Source organism: Brachyistius frenatus, unplaced genomic scaffold (assembly GCF_029030835.1).
Source record: "Brachyistius frenatus isolate BFR_SWC_R1_liver_20210118 unplaced genomic scaffold, ASM2903083v1 Contig_1, whole genome shotgun sequence".
NCBI classification, from domain to species: domain Eukaryota; kingdom Metazoa; phylum Chordata; class Actinopteri; family Embiotocidae; genus Brachyistius; species Brachyistius frenatus.
Genome location: NW_027210600.1, coordinates 3,174,652 through 3,197,133, shown reverse-complemented (window position 1 = coordinate 3,197,133; position 22,482 = coordinate 3,174,652). Strand labels below are relative to the sequence as shown.

At 40.9% G+C, this 22,482-nt stretch overlaps 1 protein-coding gene across 1 annotated transcript in view; it reads right to left on the bottom strand.

Moving 5' to 3' along the window:
* igsf11 (immunoglobulin superfamily member 11) overlaps positions 1-22,482 on the bottom strand; it is a 109,601-nt gene that overhangs the window by 5,552 nt on the left and 81,567 nt on the right. The window contains exons 3-7 of the mRNA XM_069703006.1: positions 15,348-15,511; positions 5,300-5,507; positions 4,656-4,811; positions 2,735-2,857; positions 967-1,114 (exon numbers count right to left, since the gene is read on the bottom strand). Coding sequence (XP_069559107.1) covers positions 967-1,114; positions 2,735-2,857; positions 4,656-4,811; positions 5,300-5,507; positions 15,348-15,511 — 799 coding nt within the window. The remainder of the gene's footprint in view (positions 1-966; positions 1,115-2,734; positions 2,858-4,655; positions 4,812-5,299; positions 5,508-15,347; positions 15,512-22,482) is intronic.

Below are 22,482 nucleotides of genomic sequence, written 5' to 3'. Positions count from 1 at the left end.
ACTGAATCAAAAAGATCCATAGTCGTGGAAAAACTGCCAATATCTCTCTGAACTTTGGAAAAAACACAAAACACTTGCAAGTCATTGATAAAATACTATTTTAAGTTATAATAATAACTTAATAATAATTAAAGGCATAAACTGAGACTTATAGGAACATCTCTAAACACGTAACAAGACACCGACATAAATCAATGGAGACCATCCTGATGAACTTGAAAACAACCCTCTTCACATGGTCCCTCTTCGACCACTCATACAAAGCTCACACTGTTCAGCATACACGTGATGTCAGTCACATTACTACTGTTGTTAAGCCAAGCAGCAACCAGCAGTGACTTCACCCATTGGTTTATGAACTGTCGTTATGAAGCCTCGAATGCGGATCTTGGCCATCTCCATCTTGCTAGTTCGGAGCGGTTTGGAGCCAGAAGTGACCATATTTGGACGAGCTGAGGGGAACGAGCGGTGGATCTGTATGTGGAAATGTACCGCTCGAAAACTAACAAAAAGGAGCGACTTTAGCTAACAATGATAAGTTGTGTAAAGAATTTATTGACTTCACATTTCATGAGAGAAGTTGAATGGGAGTCTAGAGAGCTGGTGTATTTTTTTAAACCAACCTCTAGTATTGCAACTTAAGACACTTCCGCATCAGCCTCATTTGTCAGACCCCAGCTCTATGTCCACTTTTATACACAGTCTACAGGTTGAGCCTAAGAGTGAATATAAAAGCAAATAATTCCTTGAATTATAATAGGGCCTTCGCACCACTCGGTGCTCGGGCCCTAATAATCATGACGAGATGATGAACACATGGATAAATGATGAACTATAAGCTTGCGACAACATTTACTTTCACACCATTCACATTATGCTGTTTGTTCTTAATGTACCTGAGACTGAAACCGTCTTTGGTTGTAACTAAACAATTCTGGAAGAGAAAATTATCAACAAAAGCCAAACCTGATCTCATTGGGGATCTCCTCCTCGTCGTATTTGTTCTTGTTCTTCCAATAGAAAAGCGTGACCACCACTAACAGTGAACAGATAACGATGGCCAGGACTCCTGTAGCGATGGTCCCCGCGATCAGACCCACACTCTGAGGCTGGGCTGCAGGACAGACGGACAGGAAGAGAGTCTGACATATCAGCCAAATAATTCAAAGTCAGTCTTAGTTATCCAGGATTGCTGTAAACTGAGGACAGGGCCGGGGATGTTAGAGAAAACAATACAAAAAAGTGATATCGTAAGTAGATTCAAATGTTGTGTTCAAGATTATGTGCAATTCAAGCAGGTTTAATTTTGTTATATACACTATAGAGACGTAAGCCAATCTTTTCTTTTTTAACTAATATGACTCTAACATACAATATCGGGACTTTGTCGCAAGTGTTCGATAAATATTGGCGTCTATTTAAAAGGTGACATTTGGTATGTTTAATTCCCCAAATAAACATGTAGTAGGAGAGAGTCCACAACTGATATTTCCTTAAAACAAATCTAATATATTCACCAATTTTATCACAATTTATTTCCTTTTGACTACATGTGTTTTACTCCATGGACCATATTAGATTTGAACAAATATGCACAAAATACTATCGTTCTATCTGTTAATCAAAGTTTTTTACTTCTGTTATTTTATCTCCTTTCAGAGATAAAAGCAGCAAGTAAACTGATCATGTGACATTTTAGTCTAATTGCAACCAAGAACATCTTTGTTTAAAAAAAAAATATATATATTAAAACTTTAATTTCTTTCCCAAAGTCAACAACAACACTTTTAGAGTTTCCAGAAATACAGTCACAATCGTGACCACTGGGATTAAACAGGTTAATTGAGGTCAGCACCACAAATAAAAGTGTCTAGACGTCAGTGATATCTGCAGTGTGTCATGTGTGCTGTGGAGGTGCATCAGACTGATGGAAGGGAAAGTTGGAGAGCACATAGGTCAGCTTTTATAGCCTGGAAGTCCCAAGTGAGCCAGGTCAGCTGACAATCCTCCCAAGTCAACCAACGTCCTGTCGACGAGGGGCGGGGCGGCCTCCAAAACAGTGGAAAATTAGCCAAAAAAAAATGAGCTGCTGATGCACTAAACTGACTGTTTCTATATCGCAGTTTTTAATTCAATCACTGTATGTTAAAAATAGGAAACCTGCATGTTTAAAACTAGAGTTTTACACACCAACACAGAAAAGTTAATATTTTGTCTTTTCTCCTTCAAATAAACTTGAGTAACCTTCCTGAGCATTTACATCTGCATCGTGTCTGTACTTCACGTATTTACTTGACTGACACCATCTGTTGTGTCTGACAGACAGACTCAGCAGTCAGCCAGTATATTTCTGATACTGAACGCTGGCCTGTCACATACTGACAGATGACAAAAAAAAGTCCACGTTACAGTCATCCCTGTCAAGCTATCCAAACTGTCTGACCCTGTGTGACCTGAGTCAGCTCTTTGTCTTCTTCTCTGTCGGTGTCAGATGTGGGTCTTTGTGCTACGTGCATGATGTTCTGCTCTTGTCGTTCGGTTGGTTTGTTTGTTTTTCGGCTTATGGCTGTATTTGACAAGTGTCTCTCAAACAAAAGAGTCCTAAATTTATTCCCATACTGTCAGAGATTGACTGAGACTTGGAGACAGCAAACACTGCCATGTGTCACCCTCCGTGTATATGATAATACATCATTATTACGTTGATACAGCAGTCTGTTTTCATTTTACTTACGTGCTACAACCTGCAGGTTGAGCAGACATGTGCTCTTGCCGATAGCGTTGCTGGAGGTACACTGGTAGAGTCCTGAGGTGCTGGTGCTGATGTTTCTCAGTGTGACCGTGCCCTGCATCTGGTCTGGAAAACACACACAGCCACATAGTAATTAAAGTGGCTAAAAAAACCGAATGCATGGACCCAGTGTTGAAGCAACATCCACTGTATAACAAAATAATAATTATATTTCATATCAAAGGTAATTTACAATATATCAAACTGAGCTCAACATGTAAAAGTTGGTCATTTTCTCATACTAAACTTGTCCACAGTATGACAATATGTTTAACTGAACTACTTCTACTACCTGCCAATAGAGGGTGCTATATACCACCTAATACAAAGTGTTTAAAAATGCTGTGCAACAAAACAGGATAGCTGCAGATTCTTTTTCACAGATGATGAATGGGTTGAGTTGTGAGATTAGAGTCATAGAGCTGTACACTACTGGAGTCATTCACATGGCCTCTGCATTTCCTCAGATTTCAGGTGTTGAAGAAGTCAGCCAGATCTTTTACCTGTTCTTTCAGCAGTGACATGACACGTCACAGCTGTCAAACTGAACACACAGTGACACTGACAATTATAGGACTCAAATTCAATCTGACTCAAATGCAAACAGCAGAAAACAAACTTCAAAAATGTTTACAAAACATGTACACTTTTTTTCTTTATTTACCTTTAGGAGGTCAGACATGTCAAATATCATGTGTATGTATGTATATATAAGATAAACATGTTTTCTATATTCAATCTGCAGGCTATACAGATCTTGTAAAATGTATATAATAACTGTTATCTAACTATAAGTAGCTGGAGTCGTGATTGACATGGAAAGCTATGTGCCTTGCTTGCACATATATGCAAACTAACCAGGAGGAGATAGCTGTCATATCTGCTATTGCTTACTTTTATTTTCATAATTAACTTTTTGTTATTTTCTATTAATCCCACTCATGTGAAATACAATGTGGCCTCTTTGAAGCTCTTTCAGATGTTATCATTTCAAAGGGCTGATTGCCAAACATGCAAATTTGCATCTCCCAAATGCTGATAATTGACATGTCCTCAACTAAACGTGATACACCTTTGTAGCTGAATTTGCAATTATGATTCTCTCACTGCACATTTGCATTTATTTCTCTGCAAGGGCTTAGAGGTCATGTCTGTACATGAGAAATATTAGCTCTCCTGCCATGGTAGTCTGCTGTCTGCAATTGAAATGAACTGTGTGCAGGAGGCTTCTCCTGACCAGTAGTGTACAGACAGAGAAAAGTGACCGGTGATGAAAATTATTTCACTGTGAAGTGGGCACATCTGGAAAAGAAAAAGGAGAGTTCACTACACCAGCACTCTCTGATGCTGAAAACCAAAACGCAACTCCAAGTACACCTGTTCTTGTCATTCTCCGCAGCTGAACGGATGTAAAAAGTCACAGCTTGGCAGTAGAAGGTACGCGCATTGTGACCGCACTGATTACACCATTCCAGTTCTCACAATGGCAGGATGTTGGCAGTTGGTATTCAGCATGAGGGAAGACGGGAAACTTAACAAGAAAACACCACACAAACAAAACCACCTTCACTTAGAGAAACACTCTGTTGACACACAAAGTCATTCATAAATCCACAGGTATCCCTCCATCCATCCCTCCATCCATCCATCCATCCATCCATCATCATCCATCCATCCATCCATCATCACCCCTCAGCAGGATCAGAGGAGGGGAACCTTTGGGCGGGCAGTAGTTCGGGCCTGGCACATGACATGTGGCGGTGAAGGTGGGAGTGGTGCTGAGTCTGAGCTACGCTATGCGTGTGAGATTTACCAGCGAAGGTGGGGCAAAAGGGAACTCCGACGGCCAGCTTGTTTGTAATACCTTGCATGGCGTTGTGCGGCAGCTTGGGCAGCGCGTCGAGCTTCTCCCAGGAGTAGGACGGCGTCGGAATACCTTCCTCTGAGCTGCAGAACAGCATGATGTCACTGCCTACATCCAGCGTGCCCTGGATTCGACATGCTGGCACCGAGGGGGGCACTGGCAGATGGAGAGAGTGGGTGGTGTTGCGTTAACCACTTTACAAAGCAAATCAAATGTTTTCCTAATTGCAGAATAAATTGCATATTCCGAAAAAGCAGTGATTTAATGATGCTTTCAAGGAAAGGTTTGGCATTTTCTTACTTACTGTATAGGATCCCTGACAGACAGAAAAAATAAGTTTCCACCTTGTCATGAGGATGGCTCTGATTAAAATGTTGTTTATCTTTCTTTAGAGCTAAAATGCTGCCCTTAAAAAGTAGAAGTTCTCACAAACCATGAAATAAACACCGTCTTTTGACCTTCATTGAAACTTAAGATGTATTTCAGGCAAACAGGGAAATCCACACAGTCTCAAGCAGTATGTATGTTGTAACGATACAGGTAAAGCTTCAGGCCTTCTGTATTCTCATATAAGAAAGTCTTATTCTCACATTTTTTTCAAACAATTAAAAATACATATTCTGTAGCGACATGCACTAAGTTACCCAACACTGTGAGCCCAATGACGCCGATGTTGCGCCCCCCTCTGTCTGGGAGGTTGTTGACCAGGCACTGGTAGGTCCCAGTGTCGGACAGCTGGGTGTTGTTGATGAAGATGGAGGCACTTGTACTTGGCATGGTGGCCACGAAACCCACCCGACCGATGAGGTGGTTGGCGAGGCTGAACACCTGGCCGCCCTGGTAAATTATCACCTGCATCGGAAAATGTCACAGGGAGGGGGCGGAGGAGGGATTGAAAGAGGAAGGAGATTGAAGGAGAAGGGAGTAAGCAAGGATGGAAGGCAGAGAAACATTGGTGACAAGATGTCAAGGAAAAAATGTGCAGGGGGGGAAAAAGAGAAATAAAAAAATATAATAAACAATGAGAAAAAAATGTTTGTACATAAAAATAAATAAATATACAAATACTTTACTGCCATTCAGATACATGAATTTGTGTCCTGGACGTTGCTTTTAGAGGCCTGTTTCACACCTCTTTCACTAGAGGGAGACCTATTTCTACAAAGAGGCTGAAAATAGACAGTGGACGGAGTAAGTAATGGAATGAACTGACTTTTATTTCCCTGAGAGAAACAAACAAACAGACAGACAAACTAAAAAACCCTTTTATTTGTAAGTGGGTAGAAAGCTTAGTGGGTAGAAAGCACACACTAAAAGTACGCTTTCATGGTACTGTAAGGCTCTTCCGATAAAAGCATCCACTAAATGGTATGCATAATTGAAAACATTTTAACTTGGAAACATATAAACTGCAATCTGATGAATCCAAGAGCAGAAAAGCAGGCGGTCATTCGCACAGGGGATCAAATCCAGCGAGAAATTAAAGCCAAGCTGAGCCCTTTTATCTTTACATCGGTGTCCTCGGAGGGGAATTGCAGTTACAACACACTTGAGCCGATGAATTCACGCCTTCAGGTTGAGGTAATTCCATGTCAGGTCCAAATTAAAGGACAGTGAAGAATCTGCTTGTTTAAAAGGTTCCCTCAGGCTGAAAACTTGGGCTCAACAGCTCGTTTGTGAGGCCGAGCCACATGCAAAACAGCTCTCACCCCTCAGCTGGGCCCACACAAAAGATGAAGGACACACGCAAACACATGGTATCTGCACACAAGTCTGGCACTCACACACGCGCCAGCTCACACACGGCCACACACATACACACAGAAAATACGAAGGGGAATCAGTGGGGCTATTCACTTTGCTGAAAAGAGTCCTCATTGAACTGTTCAAAGACCCAGGCATGGAAACAACTAGCACCAGTGTGTTCTTGTGTGCGCGTGTGTGTGTGTGTGTGTACGCATGACAGCAATAGTTCTGACGAAAGTGCAGCAGTGTGTATGTGACTGTGTCCTCCACCGTTTCTTAACGATTGTAAATTGCGTGGCTGTAATTTCCTGAGTGCAGTGCGCTCGCTTTGTCCTCTTATGTGCAGATGAATAGGCAGCTCCTCAGCTGTGATGAGAGCTGCAACTGCATCTCCTCTGCGTGTGTAAGTGTGTGTGTGTGTGTGTGTGTGTTTTATTTACTCACGAGGAGTGTATCAGTTCTGGGTTGCGTGTGCATGTGTGAGTGCAAGTGTCTGGGATTGTTCTGCCACAGTAACTTTCCATCGGTATCACAACGGTGTGGTCTCGCTTAGGTTTTGTCTGCCCACTCTTTTGTATCTTCGTACAGGTTTTGGTCTGTCTGTCTCCGTCTCTGTGTCCCCGTCTAACATACGGCTCCGGTCTCACCAGGCTCTACACTCCTGATGACCTAACGGTATAATCTGCATGCTCAGTGAAAGTGATCCAATCAATCGGCCTCACACACGACATTCTGCTTGCGCTTCGACCTGTCTCTGCCGTGCATTGTCAAGCTCCTGTGAGGATATGCATGTGCACAAGCGGGCATTTCCTGCTTTAAATGTGCCGCGACTGACCGATTTCTCAACTATGTGCGTCTGTCCACTGCGATGATCCATCCATATCTGTGTATGTATAAATCACCTCATCCCCTCGTGTGACCTGGTTGGCTTTGTGCCTATGCACAGACAGAAAAGAGGTCATGGCTGGCGCTCAGATGGCGGCCATCCCTAAGAACTCTAGCTGGACTAGCTGGACGTCCCACTGCTGGCCCAGTGGTAAACCTCTGTTACATCCTTTCTCTCCTCAAAACCGACGCACCGATACGGTCCAAACATTCGCGCACATTCCACTAGTCTTCTCTCGCTCTTCGATTTCACCCTGTGAGCGTGAGTCACAAGTGCATGCTCACAGTAAACCTGCAGGTATTTTCAGTTGCTGTGCCAGTTTCGTGATCATATCCCACTTCTGACTGACCCTGAAGGGCCCTCTTGGCCCCGGATGCAAGGGATAGGCTACTGCCATCGTCTCAATAAAGCCTAAATAAATCTCTAAACCCCCGCAGCCTCCCTTCAATTTACTGACTGTAAGCTGCTACTGTTATCTCTTTCTATCCTCTGAGGCGTGTTCTGAACAATATGGGACCAGATTCATTTCAGATCTCTTCTTACTGCTGGCTTTAACTGATTTATCCCATGAACTGCTTATAGCACATACTGCACCTACATACATTTTACAGCCATACAGTAAGTGTATAGGTAATTAGATTACTCTGTGGTGCATTTAATGACACTACAACAACAAACAACTGGTTTCAAAGGCATGTTTTACTTGCAGAGTCTCAATGTTGGCTGTGTCAAAATGTCTGGTTCACAATCAGTCACTCCTGGAGTTTTTTGTGATCATTGGGATCAAAAATGATTGATTTTGTGGCTGCTTTTCTCTAAAATTGTGATGAAATTTGTAAAGTTTGTGATTTTTTTTTTCTGGGAAAATTGTGGAAATTAGAAAAGATTTTAGGAAAACGTGATTTTTTCTTCTTTTTTTACACTTTATTTGGTAATAATCATGCTGCACATCACAGTTCTATTTTAGTGCAAATATTTTATGTATTTATTTAGTAAACTTCGAGGCCCACGAGGCTTAAAGTTACAAAAAATTCATAAAATTGACTTACCTTTACAGAACAGATAATCTGTCAGTGAATATATAGAATACAATTAGGCTGCATCTGCTGTAAAAATAAGAGCTTTAGATGCAGTTTAATTAATATTAACTCAACACAGACTGAATGCACAAAAACAAAGTTCAACATACAATATTCCTCATTCAAATAATAAGATCACATTTCCAAGAAACTCCGTCACTTCCATTTTTTCCGCTTGCTCCAGTTTTCAATAAGCAAAGACAGAGTTTGTTTTGCTGATGAAAGGTAGCAGAGCCATACTGATGATTCTGAATGAGGAGTTGCTTTTCTTAATAAAGCGAGTTTTGTTTGGAAAGTATTGATATGCTGTAATAATTTTAGCAGAGCTTCAGCTGGTGACATTTTTAGCGGAAAAATTGCTGGAATATTGCAAAATTGAAATGAATTTGCTTTAAATATTGTGATTGCAACTTCGCAGTTTCCTCGAGGGACTGAACAGTGGCACATTTACAGTGATGTCCAGGGAACATGTGATTGTCTTTGACAAAAAAAGAAAACGAGACAAAAAAATTGAAGAAACCTCAGTGGAGGAAATTCTGAGAGAAATTAAATGTATTGGGGTTGGCTGGGGTTTGAATAGGAGTCAGAGGTGGGGAAAAAAAGGAAGAAAAAATAAATTAAAATTTGGACACCAACACTGAAATCTATGCGTGTTTTTTACATGCCTCGGGTCTCTGATGACTCCCCACACTGGTACACACTAGTATGTGTGTACAAGTGGGTCAGGAGACACTGGTCTTGATAATCAAGGTCAGCTCTAATACACCAATGGAGATGACCAAGCCCCATCCTTAAAAAGTTAATATATTCCAGTTCAAGATAATCAGAGTTTCCATGACCACACTAGTGAAGAAACTGAGGAATGTGCACTGCTGTGCTTACTGGGCTGAGGAAAGTAGAAAAGAAAAACACAACAGGTGCAAAGTGCAATCTTTGAGCTGCACAGACAGAATCCCTGTCTAACTGAAGAGTTGACAAAGTGGAACTGCTCAGCTTGATTGTTTTAAGCAAAAGTGATGAAGTTACCCTTTGTTGGAATTTTTCAGGCGACTCACCCCACTTATGTTTGGGGACTGAGCTATGTGCAGTATTAAACTCATACACCAAGTCACCAAGGGAATGAGCGATGTGGAATTAGAGTGCTCAGGGTGAGCAAGTGATCTGAGCTCTTTATTGAGGTTCCAGTCCCTATAAAAAGAAGGATTTTTGGCTGAACTGTCCTTAAGAAAGATACTTGAAACTCTACTTGTGAGAATAATGATATCCTGTCGCTGACTCTGCATACCGATATTTCCGGAAATGAAAAAAATAGAGCTCCTGTGAGCTGATCAATAAAAAGTATCAGATTATTGTATATGAGAGAGTGCGTTGCAGCAGCGCATATGAACCACGGCTGCATACCATCACATCCCTTCATTCTTTCCACGGGTAGGAGTTCAAGTCTCAGACATACAACGGGCCAGTTCTGACTGAAATGAGTCCTTGTTCATGTCATCTGTCGTGTCCAGACAAAATTGTTGAAGCGGTATTGAAGGGGGGCAACCAGGAGAAAAGGGTCACACTTTGAGGGCATGTGAATGCAGCATCTATGTGAGCCATCCACTGGCAGATTGTTGGGTTCAGATAAGGATCAATGTGATCATCTAAAATATGATGACAGATGTTCTCAATTACAGATTAACATCATTTCTGCACCACAGAGCCTCTGTGACCCCAATTTCACCAGAGGTTCATTTCACTGGAGCTGAACAATTTCTACTATTTAAAAAAAAAAAAAAATCACAAACAGTTTCCTTTCCAGGAAGTGATGAAACAGTTTTTTCCAGATAGAAAATATTTTAGAAAATGACACAGCGGAAAAGTTTCCATCAGTCCTGGGGAGATAAAACTTAATTTACAACTTTCTCTCATCAACTTCCACAAGTAAGAAGAGAATAGTAGATTAACTGGAATTGAATTTTGACGAATTTTTGGCCAGACTGATAATATTAAACTGACAGGATCATCACACTGAAGGCAGGTTTCTGAATTGATGGATTTAACTTTTGATACACGAGTTATTTTGATGATTGCAACTACAAAATCGGTTTCAGGAATTAAGTTTCACAGGTGGTGGAGGAGGCGAGTGAACCTGGAGTTTTTATTGGAGAATAAATAACATCAATACCTAGCAAAGAGTCTAAAGAGGATAAAACAATAGCTCGGGAACAAAAAACATGTTCTCGCTGCGAGTGTGTGTGTTTATCTGGATTATCTCACACCTCACGGCCTACAGGAAAGAGGTCAGGAGATTTGATCACAACAACAGCATGATGGACAGATTACACACACAGGAAACAACTCATGAACATGCACACTACACACATACACACATCCAAACACGCAGGTACACTCCTCTGAGTTACATGTCAACATGTTGTAATCTGTAATTAAAGTAAACAAACAGGATTATGGTGATCGCAGACACTTCAGGGTTAACTGCTAATCATTCTTTGAGTATTGCAAAAGTCAAAAGAATACATTTTATATTGGATTATATTGATAATTCAACTGTGGAGGCTTCATAAAAAATAGCACTATAGAAACCTTTCTTGCTCCTTTTTATCACAATAAGGCGACTAAAGGAGACAGAGCTGTAACAGGAGTCATGCCTGTTACGTGAATTACGTGTTCATGTTCAACATCCGAGTTGTAATTACACTTAACAAAATATTGGAAAGTTTCAAAATGTCCTGATTAATGCTGACAGGACAGAACAAGTCTGACATTGTGTTTATTTGTTTTATTGCCGAGAGTCACATGAAACATCATACAGTATAAAATGTTTCTGTCAAATATGAAACTACAGCTAGCAGGTGGATAAATTAGCCTATCTTTTCCTTTTATAACACAAAAGTGCCTAAAAATCAAACAAAAACAGATGCAGTGACTCCTTTTCACTGTCTTGGAGGTGCTAGGCTAACGCAGAGAGAATATCTTTACTATCTATACACCAAAGAATAGAAGAGAAGTTGAAGAGGACTCAGTATGATTGATTTATACTATATTATCTTCTTCATTAACCACTGACCATTAACCACATGCAAGCAGCAGAAACTAAATCTAAATGTCACGCTGATGTCACCACCTTTTGATTTGACTTTGTAACATTATTTTTGGGGATCGTGCACGCACAGTATTCTCTCTGTTTTTTGTGTCCACTTACTCCTGAGATTAAATATCTGTCTCTTTGGCTCCAAAAGGTTTTAGCTAATCGGTCTGTCTGCTCCGCAGACATCATACAGTGGATTTTCATAACTCTTGTTTTTAGCTGAAAATAGCTTCCTGCTGTCACCAAAAAGAACAACAAAAAAAACATTTAAAGTGGACCAAAAAAGTTAAGTTGTAAAATCATAACAATCAACTGCTACGAGGCTATGATGCTTCAGAGCCGAGGGGAACCAGAGAGCCAAGAAATATCATTATCTTTCTCATTACACAAAGTCATGTGATGCATTGTTCCTATAAAAAAAAAAAAAAAAAAAAAGTATTATAATGGAATTATTTGTTATGCATTACTTTTTAGCCAAAATGCAAATACTCTATCTGTCCTTATCACCAATTACTTCAGAGATCTAACAGGCTGTTCCACTTCCTCCAATCATAAAAATATATGAAGCTCATACTTGACTCATTGAGTTCCATTCTATATAATGTGGAGTCAACCATACAGGCTTAAGGCTGCGTAGGGCAGAGATTAAAGCCTTCAGCAACATGACGATAAAACACTCGGGAAACAGGATAAAGGTGCGGAGGAACAAACAGCCATGTTCATGCCGTCAGAGAAGCTGACAATATCGCGGTATCGTCCTCTAAATGTGCATCAATTCAGAAGACGGCAGTCGAATTTGAGCAGAGCGATATCTGAGTGGTCCGAGTGCGCTCGCTAAAGTGCTAACGCAGGTTGTGCAAGTGTACAGAGTTCTGTTCAGTCATTCTTAATGGCTTTTAGCATCAACTGTAATCATATATGACACCCTCTCCCACTAAAATGACCTTGCACTCGTTATGTCGCTCCACACAGCACATTAGTTCAGCGCACATTTTTGAGATAGCTCACCAATTTCACGCACACAACCTCATGGCAGAAGTGTAGTTACCACAGGATTTCTTTCTTTCTTATGTGGTAGAATGCGTAGATGGTGTGCCGATGTGTGCTGTTTGCGACCACGTTGTGTGTGTATCATGGTTGCACCCAGTGATCCCAGGTATATAAGAACTTAATGTATAGACGTCATGCAATTCAGTGTGAAGGTAAGTCATGAGAACACAGTGGATGTGATGCAGTTTTCTACATATTTCAGCTCCCATCATCACTTGCCTGACATCTAAAAGTCAGTTGCATTCATCCATGAACAAGTGCTTATAAGTGTTTGTGTTCACAGTTGGTTTTTTTGGTTTCTTTGTGTGTGTGTGTGTGTGTGTGTGTGTGTGTGTGTGTGTGTGTGTGTGTGTGTGTGTGTGTGTGTGTGTGTGTGTGTGTGCGTGCGTGCGTGCGTGCGTGTGCGTGTATTTGAGGACCACAGTGTAAGCCTTCATCCACAAGTGTGCAGGCGAGAGTTACACTGCGATGTGTGTATTTCTGGATGTGTGGATGCGTAGATGTCGGGATTCACACTTTTTCTGTGAACTATGCGGGCATGTGTGAAGTCAGTAAATATACTGTATATAAAACCCTACACGTATGCATGTGGATCTGCACTGCATTTGGACCAGCAGCCTGTCCAATGGCAGTTTGCCATGTGTGTATTTGTGTATACCAGTGTGTGTGTGTGTGTGTGTGTGTGTGTGTGTGTGTGTGTGTGTGTGTGTGTGTGTGTGTGTGTGTGTGTGTGTGTGTGTGTGTGTGTGTGTGTGGTGAGAACAGCTGCGATATAGAGCCTGTCGTGGGCGTGAGTTAATTAGTGCAGAAGATAATTGTATTATTTGGACGGCCGACCAGCGCCGGGGTTCAAAGTGAAGGGAGGCAGGTGAGCTTGTACGGCCCGCAGCTGCATGTTAAACAACTCAAATGGAATCACAGAAGTCCCGCAAGAGGGGTGGGGAGGAAGGGCGAGTGATAGAGGAAGAGAAGGAAGGTGAGAAAAAAAAATGACGAGTGGAAGGCCACCAACAGAGAGGCTGGAGAATCAAAATTAATAATAGAACAAACTTAAAATCATAGAGTATTTTTATTTGTATGCAAATTAATCTGCTGCCAGTGTTTCAAAAAACTCACAACGGTAAAAAAAAAAAAAAAAAAAAAGAGCTTCAAGATGCTCCTGGCTGTGCAGTTGATACGTTTTTTTTTTTTTTTTAAAGGTAGAAAAGTGCTGTGTTACATTGTTCAGTCCCTCCAGGATTTCGAGGAGTGGTTTTGTGAATGTTGCGATCAAATATATTTGATTTTGCAGTGGATTTTCTAGAGAATTGTGGTGTAATTTGTGGAGTTCTAAGTAAGTGTTTTGGTGTAAAATTGTGGAAATTTGAAATCATGGCAAGTCGAGGAAAAAAAAAAGTATTTTAAACAAGTACCTGATAAGCGTCATATGTATTCCCTTCTTTTGATAATATGCATGCTGCACATCAGAAATATTTGAGTTCTTATCTTTTTGTATTTATTTGTTGAACTTAGAGAACCATGGGGCTCAAAGTTACACAAAAACCCATCAAAGTGACGTAGCTTTACAGAACAGACAGTCTGTGACTGTAAAATAGAACACAAAGGCAAAATCTGCTGTCATAATAAAAGCTTTAAATACTATGTATGCGCACAAACAAAGTGCAGTCTCTTAGAATTAAAGTGTGTATAAATTAAATGTAACATACAATATTGCTAAATCATATAATAAGACCACATTTCCCACAATGTCTGTCACTTCCGTTGCTTCCGATTAGCAAGCATGGAGTTTGTTTTGCTGATGAGAGGGTGCAGAGTCGTGCTGATTGTAAATAAGCAGTTAATTTTGTTAATAAAGCGAGTTTTGTTCAGAAAGATCATTTTATGCTGTAATACTTTCAACAGAGCTTCTGTTGATGAAATGTTTTGTGGACAAACTTCAGGAATTTTGCAAAACTGCAAGCTCCTACAAATATTGCAGAGATTGCTTGAATTTGCGTTAATTATTGCTAGATCTCGACTTCCTGGGGAGACTGACTGCTGCCCTGCAGGCTACACAACTTGAGAAGTGACAACATAATAAAAACTATGAACACCCTTAAACTCACAACTACATTCTATGGTAATCTCTATCATTTACATACCTAATATCCTAAAGGTGCGTCCAGATGCACCGAAAAGAGAAATGTTATGTTTCTGTGTCTGCTCAAACTGTACAGTTTGTGTAGGTTTTTTGCAGAAATGCACATTTGTGACAGGCTCCATGTACAGGTATAGCAGCTTAACACTGGGATGCAACATAATCATCATCATCACCATGAGTCGTACTGGAGGTTCCTGCCATGCTCTGTGATTGCATCATGCAAATGCATCAAGTTGAAACATTTACAACTCAAGCAAATGGCATCTAAATTTAGGGCCACTTGACGTTTGGCATCTTCGCCACTGTTTGCATCATTCCATACACTATGCATTAGTGCCTCTGTAATTCTCTTTGCGCTGTATCTGAGCACACCTTAAAACACACCAAGTCTTGTGTACCTGCTTTGACTGTAAGGTTGGTGCAGGAAAACAGCACGGCCATCCACAGGACGCACATATAGTAGTATTGCATTAGAAAATGAGTTAGGTGCATTTCAGAAGCATACATTTTTGTACATGTCTAAACAGTGCACAGATGCCCTGACTGTGTTTGAGTACTGTAATGAAGGGGCTGGGAATAATCTTATTGGTTGCAGAATTCTGTCTGCTGGGTCCAAATATCCAGTCTACATGTTATAATACCCCTTTAATCGTTGCTGTTAAGGACCTTTTGTCAGTGAATGGATGTCTGGGATTCATACCTGTTCTGGCTGGTTAGCATTGGACAGCGGTATCACCATCCAGATGATGTTGAGGTTGTTGAGGGCAGCGCTGGTGGTAAAGGAGCAGGGCAGGATGGCTGCTTGGCCACGGGCCACCTGGATGCTGCTCTGGGACACTGTCACATCCAGGGCCCGCACACACACTGCAAGAGGAGAGAGGCCAGTGATTAGTATCTTGACTCGCAAAAGAAAACCACATACAAGGTGTCAACAAATAAAGCAGGAGAATAAAGAGCAGAGCAGAAGTATACATGTAGGAATTCTCAGGAAGTCCCAACAGATGCATGTTGAGCAATCTCCCTTTTAAATCTTTGAGAGAAACGTGACATCTTCAAAGTCTTCCTGTAGGCTATTTGATCACTCGTATCACTAATAAAGGAGCACTTTCCTTTACTGAATGCAGAGACAGAGAGGCGAAACAACAAAATACAGAGCAAAACCTCTGCCATGTGAACGCATGTTAAATATCTTAAAAAGTAAAAACTCATGTTAAATCTCTCGGCGCATTCGTTACAGTAAAACAAACATGATCACTGAAGAATTGAGCTCCTCTTTTGAAATTCTCTCAGCAACTAAACAAACATCTAGACCACACTGTGAAGGATCACATGAAATATGTAATAGTTAAATGGGAAAACACGATAGGCTGTCTCTTGAGATATTTATTCATTTCCTAAAATTAAAAAAAAAAAAAAAACAGAACTTGCTCCCTGCTTCATTAGAACACGCCCGTATCAATACATACTAAATGAACGTGACAAGTGGGGATAGTAATGGGTTATTTTGGATTCTATTTGCTGTTTCCTGTGGGCATGCAACTCACTAAACAACCATGCTGGTTTGTTTTCCTGTGCAACAAAAGGTCCATCCTCGCAGAAAGAGGAACTAAGAAGCTGCCTTCCTCCTCTGGACTCAGCTGTCAGCCACAACAGACCCATGGAGACAGATATGTACATGCTGCATCCTATTTCTAGACCAGCTAAAGACATTAGAGCTGAAATTAAGTTAGATCTCCCCCGCAAGCATGTATCCATGTCCAAAAACCCCAATGGGAAGTAATCTTATCTGAACATGGTGAGGAGGATGATGCACTGATATGATTACGGATAATTGATCATGTCCTGTGAACCGTCCTCGTTAGTGATAATGTAAGATGATGATCTGGCCATAAATCAAGAGTAGAAACCACCAGAATGTCATTTGTTTGTAGTCAGGAATCAAAATAACAAACAACAAAATATCTCCTACTATGTTATAGGTATTCTGAGATATTTTCCAGGCTTTAAGCCAAATTCAGGTTTTGAATATTACCGTCTCTCGCTGACAGACTGTCTGTTGCTTCTTGCCTCTCTGTCCGAAACCTGCTGGACTTCCTACGCTTTCCTTCAGCTGGCAGACACCTGCAGGCTCACTGCTGGGCCAGGGGAGATAGGCAGCACTCAAACTGCTCCGCTCAGTTATGGTTTATAAGAGATATACAGTACCCAGAAATTATGTAAGCAATTTTGCTTAGACGCATTATATTCCAGTGAAGTGTCAACATGTATAATATAGAAGCATAATTGCTTACCTTAACTGGAGTGTTTAAATAAAAACACTATACGTCAAGAAGCATGGCCTCCTCATTGTGTACATCACAATGCAGCTAATGAGCTCCCATTACTTCTTATGACTTCTACAATCTGAGTCCACTATTATAAATACAATGAATAAGAAACTCTTAGGTCACCACTCTAATCTGATCTTCTTCTGTCCTCTGTCAACATTGTGTTCACTTCCTGCACAGAATCAATCTATGTTCTTATTGAAGGATTAACAGCACGGAGGAATAAATTCATACACGGGGTTAAGACCTCAACAGAATGCACGATTGAAGTGGCGACCCGAGATCAGTGCAACTGTGTTTTCTCAATGGTCACACAGGTATGAAATGTGCTAGACTTCGGTGGAAAGCAGAGGAAGACTGGAAGTACAGGAGGAAAAAGAAAGAAAGAAAATAAGAAAGAGAGAAAGAAAGAATGAAAGAAAGAGAGAAAGAAAGAAAGAAAGAAAGAAAGAAAGAAAGAAAGAAAGAAAGAAAGAAAGAAAGAAAGAAAGAAAGAAAGAAAGAAAGAAAGAAAGAAAGAAAGAAAGAAAGAAAGGTCCTACAGGGATGAAGATAGAAGGAGCATCTTATCGAAGCCTCCTCCAAAGGCAGCAGTCTCTCAAGCCCACAACAGCTGGAGGGCTCATTTCAAAACACTGGATTAGGGAACCTCTGCGCACAGAGCCTGTAAGCTCCCACGACCAAAGAACAGCACACACACTCACAATTACAAACAAGCGCGCACACACCCACACCCACACCCACACACACACACACACACACACACACACGCCAGCGAACATATGCACACATACTGTACAGAACATGCACCGTGCCCTCTCGACACCTAGACACACACACACGACACAGCCACCACACACTCACACTCATCAGTGGATGTCACTGGCGACACGTATGGTAGCCCTTTTGGGACACTTTTAAGAAACAGAGATGGGAACTGCGGCATTGCTTGGCATTGCCTCATTATTGCACACACTCCTGCCGAAGGTTTAATGCCAGCTCTTCAGCTTGACTCATGAAGCATGTCCTGTAGACAGCCGGCCTTCCAGAATATATCCTGTCGAGGGTTTCGATATGTAAGGGATGAATGGTGACACATTCATTGTCAAACATGGCCACCCACATAAAAATTTAAAAAAAAGCCAGCAGTACAGTAGTGAGATGTACAAAATGATGTAGTGACATTACAACTTGGAGCCAGTGTGTCTGCAAACAAATATGTTTTCTAACCACTGGGAGACAACAATAAAAAACAAACTGATTTGAGGAAATCCTATTAAAGACAGACTGGTTTCGATGCAGACGTTGTAACGCACTCATGGCTGGGAAAAGCACAGAGTTCTTGAGCCGTCTTCGTGTCTCCTGGCTGATGTGCATACTGTAGGTGTGATGTAAATGAGCCGTCCATCTCCTTGGATTTACCATCTAAGCCTTTCAATTTGTTTTACTGTCGACAAACATCTTGTTCCCTCCTCTTCCTCCTCCTCCTCCTCCTCCTCTCACTTCTGGCCTCGAGCTGCCCCACGGGAAACAGCAAAAACTATGCTAATTTCTGATGCTGACCGTCCACTGCCAACGGTTATGTACATATCTGTGATAGAGGAGTGCTGCACTGTTGTCTTTATTAGGCGTCTTGCTGTTTTACTACAACTTTTGGATAATTTAGTCAAGTCGTATTGATTCAGTTTTGTCAGCTGCCCACTTAACAGGAGTTTCCTGGTGGTTTGGGGGTCATTGTCAAGATAATGTGACTGGCAGTGCCGGGCTCTGATTGGATGATGAGCCATAAATAAGCCTAGAAAGGACTGAGAAATGCTTAGTGGAAACCTCAATAAACAGTAAACAGCAACTTGTCATCTCCAGTTGGGGTTTTCATCTTGTTTTTGTCAATAAAAAAATAACAAAAATTTTAAAAATGTAAGTGCAAAGACAAAAAAACATGAAATAATTGATTTGACTTTTGAATCCTATTTTTTACCATTGTTTTTTCACTTGTGATGCCATATTCATGAATAGTACTTTGAGCTGTTGACAATTTTTCATGTACTAGTGGCAAGTGATTTGCTGTTCATCGTTTGGAAGATGTTTCTTATTTTTGGAATAAAAGGACGAAACAATAGAAAATGAATATGGGAGGCCAGAGTGAAGATGAGACAAGGGGAACAAGACGGGTGGGCAAGGAGTGTCTGAGGAGTAACAAGACAAAGGGGAAGAGAAACACAACAGAGAAGGATGCACCATGGGAAGGGAGGGATGTGAGTCAGATAGGGGTGGTACGGAGAGAAAGAATAAATCAGGAGAAAGAAAGAAAAGGGGAAGAGTGAAGTGGGGAAGATGGGAGAAAGCAGAAAGAATGCTGCTGTTTCCAGAGAGGCCTAATTGATAAAGTCACCCGAGGCAGCGCTAGCGGTACTCGTGGAGTGAAGGAGGGAACCAACAGCATGGCTCCGTTAAAACAGCTCTCCCTCCTCATTCGGGATCCAAGTGTCAAAACTGCTGTTGATTAATGCATGAGAAAAGCATACACCTCAGAGAGCAGGCTCTCTCTCTCTCTGTGTGTGTGTGTGTGTGTGTGTGTGTGTGTGTGTGTGTGTGTGTGTGTGTGTGTGTGTGTGTGTGTGTGTGTGTGTGTGTGTGTGTGTGTGTGTGTGTGTGTGTGTGTGTGTGTGTGTGTGTGTGTGTGTGTGTGTGCTTACTCAGTCACTCAAGCTAAGGTGGGACCCGTGATGGGATGGAAAACAAATGCAGGGAGAATACAACACTTCCACTCTCTCACTCATTCAAACACTCACTCTCTCACACACAGCGCCGTTCACGCTGACACACACACGGTCGCTGCTTGGCAAGTCATTTGCATCCTGTGTTTTTATTCATGTGGCTCTTTTATTCATCGGCTTTACTTTTATTTCAGTTTCAAACAGATGCCCCTGATGCTGTGATGTGATGAGCCTCTGGCACAGCTTCACTGGGCGGGCTGGGACACACACACAGAGACAGACGCACAACTACGCATACACACACACACACACACACACACACACACACACACACACACACACACACACACACACACACACACACACACACACACACACACACACACACACACACACCTGTTTAAGTGGGATGATTGATGATGGTGCAAAGATGTGACTAAAGAAAGACAACAGGCCACACTTTAATACATACGTAACAGGGAAATAAAACTAATAGGAACCACAAAACTAATAGGAACCATGACGCTTTTTGGAGCCAACCCCTTGTAGCATTTAGTGGTATTGTAGTTTACGGTGCTTCCACATCGGCCTCATTTTTCAGATCTGGAAGCTACGTCCACCTTTATATACAGTCTATGGTGGTGACTCAAACGTTTTTGGCAGGGAATTGTTTGCTAGTTTAGAAAAAGTTGGAATGAGAGTAACATTTATATTGTTACTAATATTTCAATATGAGTATCTACTGTATTGAGGCAACTTATGACAGTATATTCATATAATTGTGTTTGAAAATGTGTGTATCAAATGTGGTACAGCAGGTATTTATGGTAATTTATCTGTAAATCCCTTAATTGTTATTGTCTTGAATTTCATGATTTTTCATTATACCTACCACACTGTTAAATACACACAAAAAAAATGCAGTTTTAAATGTATCACCAGGATGGTTGCCAATTCAAGTGACATTGAGCCTTTAGGGGAATATAATAATAATGAGGACAAATGGGCTTCTAATGTAAGGCTTTTTGCACAAGCTCAAACAGTAGTGATGAGGAAGACTAGATAGATGAATGTGTCGTGTTGTTTGCAGAAAAAGGGCAAAATCCAGTGTGCCAAACCATCATCTTTTATAGAACCAGATGTAAAACCCCACTCTACCCCACTTCCTGTTTGGTAAGAACAAAACCAACTCAACTTACATGTTTCTAAATGTTCTAAAGCCAATGAGAAACATTGGTTTGTCTTTCTAAGATAAGCATTACTGTGGTCAATAAATTGGCATAAATAAAACAATAAAAATGCAAATTCTTAAAAAAAAAGTTTTGTATTTTGTATGAATGTGCAATGAACACTTCTATTTAAAAAAAAAAAAAAAAAGCAATTATTTGATGTGTCAGGCTTTATCGGGTTAAACGAGAAACAAATATTAAAAAGCATAAGGGTCTTCCAGTGTGATGCATTATAGCACCTTTTGTCAGCTGCATTTTCTCAGAATGTGAGACCTCTTAAGAAGTGAGAGAAAAAGAGTAAAGGAAAACGGTGAGAGATCAAGCATCAAATCATGTATCTCCTGCTTCAGGCGTGACAGTTGGCAGCTCTGATCACATTTCATGTTTAATCTGCACCCTTTCAGAATTTCTCTTTGGAGTTAAACGCTATTGCTTGGATTGCTTTAGTCCCACACTTGACGTGAATCCATGGCAAGGGGCAAAAAAAAAAAAAAAATCTCTCTATATATATATCTATATATACATATATATAAAACTGTAAAATTAATTACAGTCATGAGCACAGCTACACGTGGATTCATGTGCACTGACACCTGTGCCCACACAAAAACTAAGCTCTTTGTCCCGTTCTCTTGCAGAAGACCCAGGGGCTTCATGATGGTCTGTGTATCGTGTAGTTAGCAGAGCCCGCGTTGTTGCAACTGCCTGCGAGGCACCAGGGCGAACCAACAAGCGAGCGAAGACATTTGTGTGAAACTCAGGTGGTATAATTGTGTACCCAGCTGCTCGATGGAAATCATCAAGCACTAAGCTCAAAGCAATGCAGAGGTACAACATGAAGTCACAAACCACCTCACAATCACCCTGAAAGTGGATTTAATAAGTGTACACTGCTTCAGCAACATTGTGTTCACTTTGATGGTGTTTGAAAGTCTACTGAACCTTTTGTTTGACTAGGGTTAATAAAAATGGAAGATTTTAATGGAATTCACAATTTCAGAAATTCTCTTAATTTTTGCACCAAGAGTTATTTGAAAAGATCAACCTCAGTTTCAGATCTTTCTGTTAAATACAAAGTTACAAGCAGATTCTTAGTTTATTTTAGATTGAAGCCTAGAAACAGGTGTGAACAGCTAATCAAGATTTTGAGTTAAAAACAAAAACAAAAGCATGACATATCTCATTTGTTTGACCCAAGTGGCAACCAATAGTGACGTCTTGGTTTGTGATTGGATTTGGCTCTTGCCATCTTGCTAGTTAGGAGCAGTTTGGAGCCAGAGGTGACAATATTTCGAGGAGCTGGGTCAGAGACTCAATCTGATTGGAAACCTGATGATACCATGTCCCGCCCACCGATAGTGGAAACCTGACTGCACCACAGGCCTGTCAATCAAACAGACACACCCCAAAAACATAGCTTTTTGAGGCCAATTTTTGAAAATAATTATGAGCTTATTTTGAGATGGACTTCCAGAAAACTAATAAAAAGGAGCAACTTCAGCTAATGACACCAAAATAACTTAAGTCAAAATGTATTGACTTCGTACTTCATGAGAGAAGTT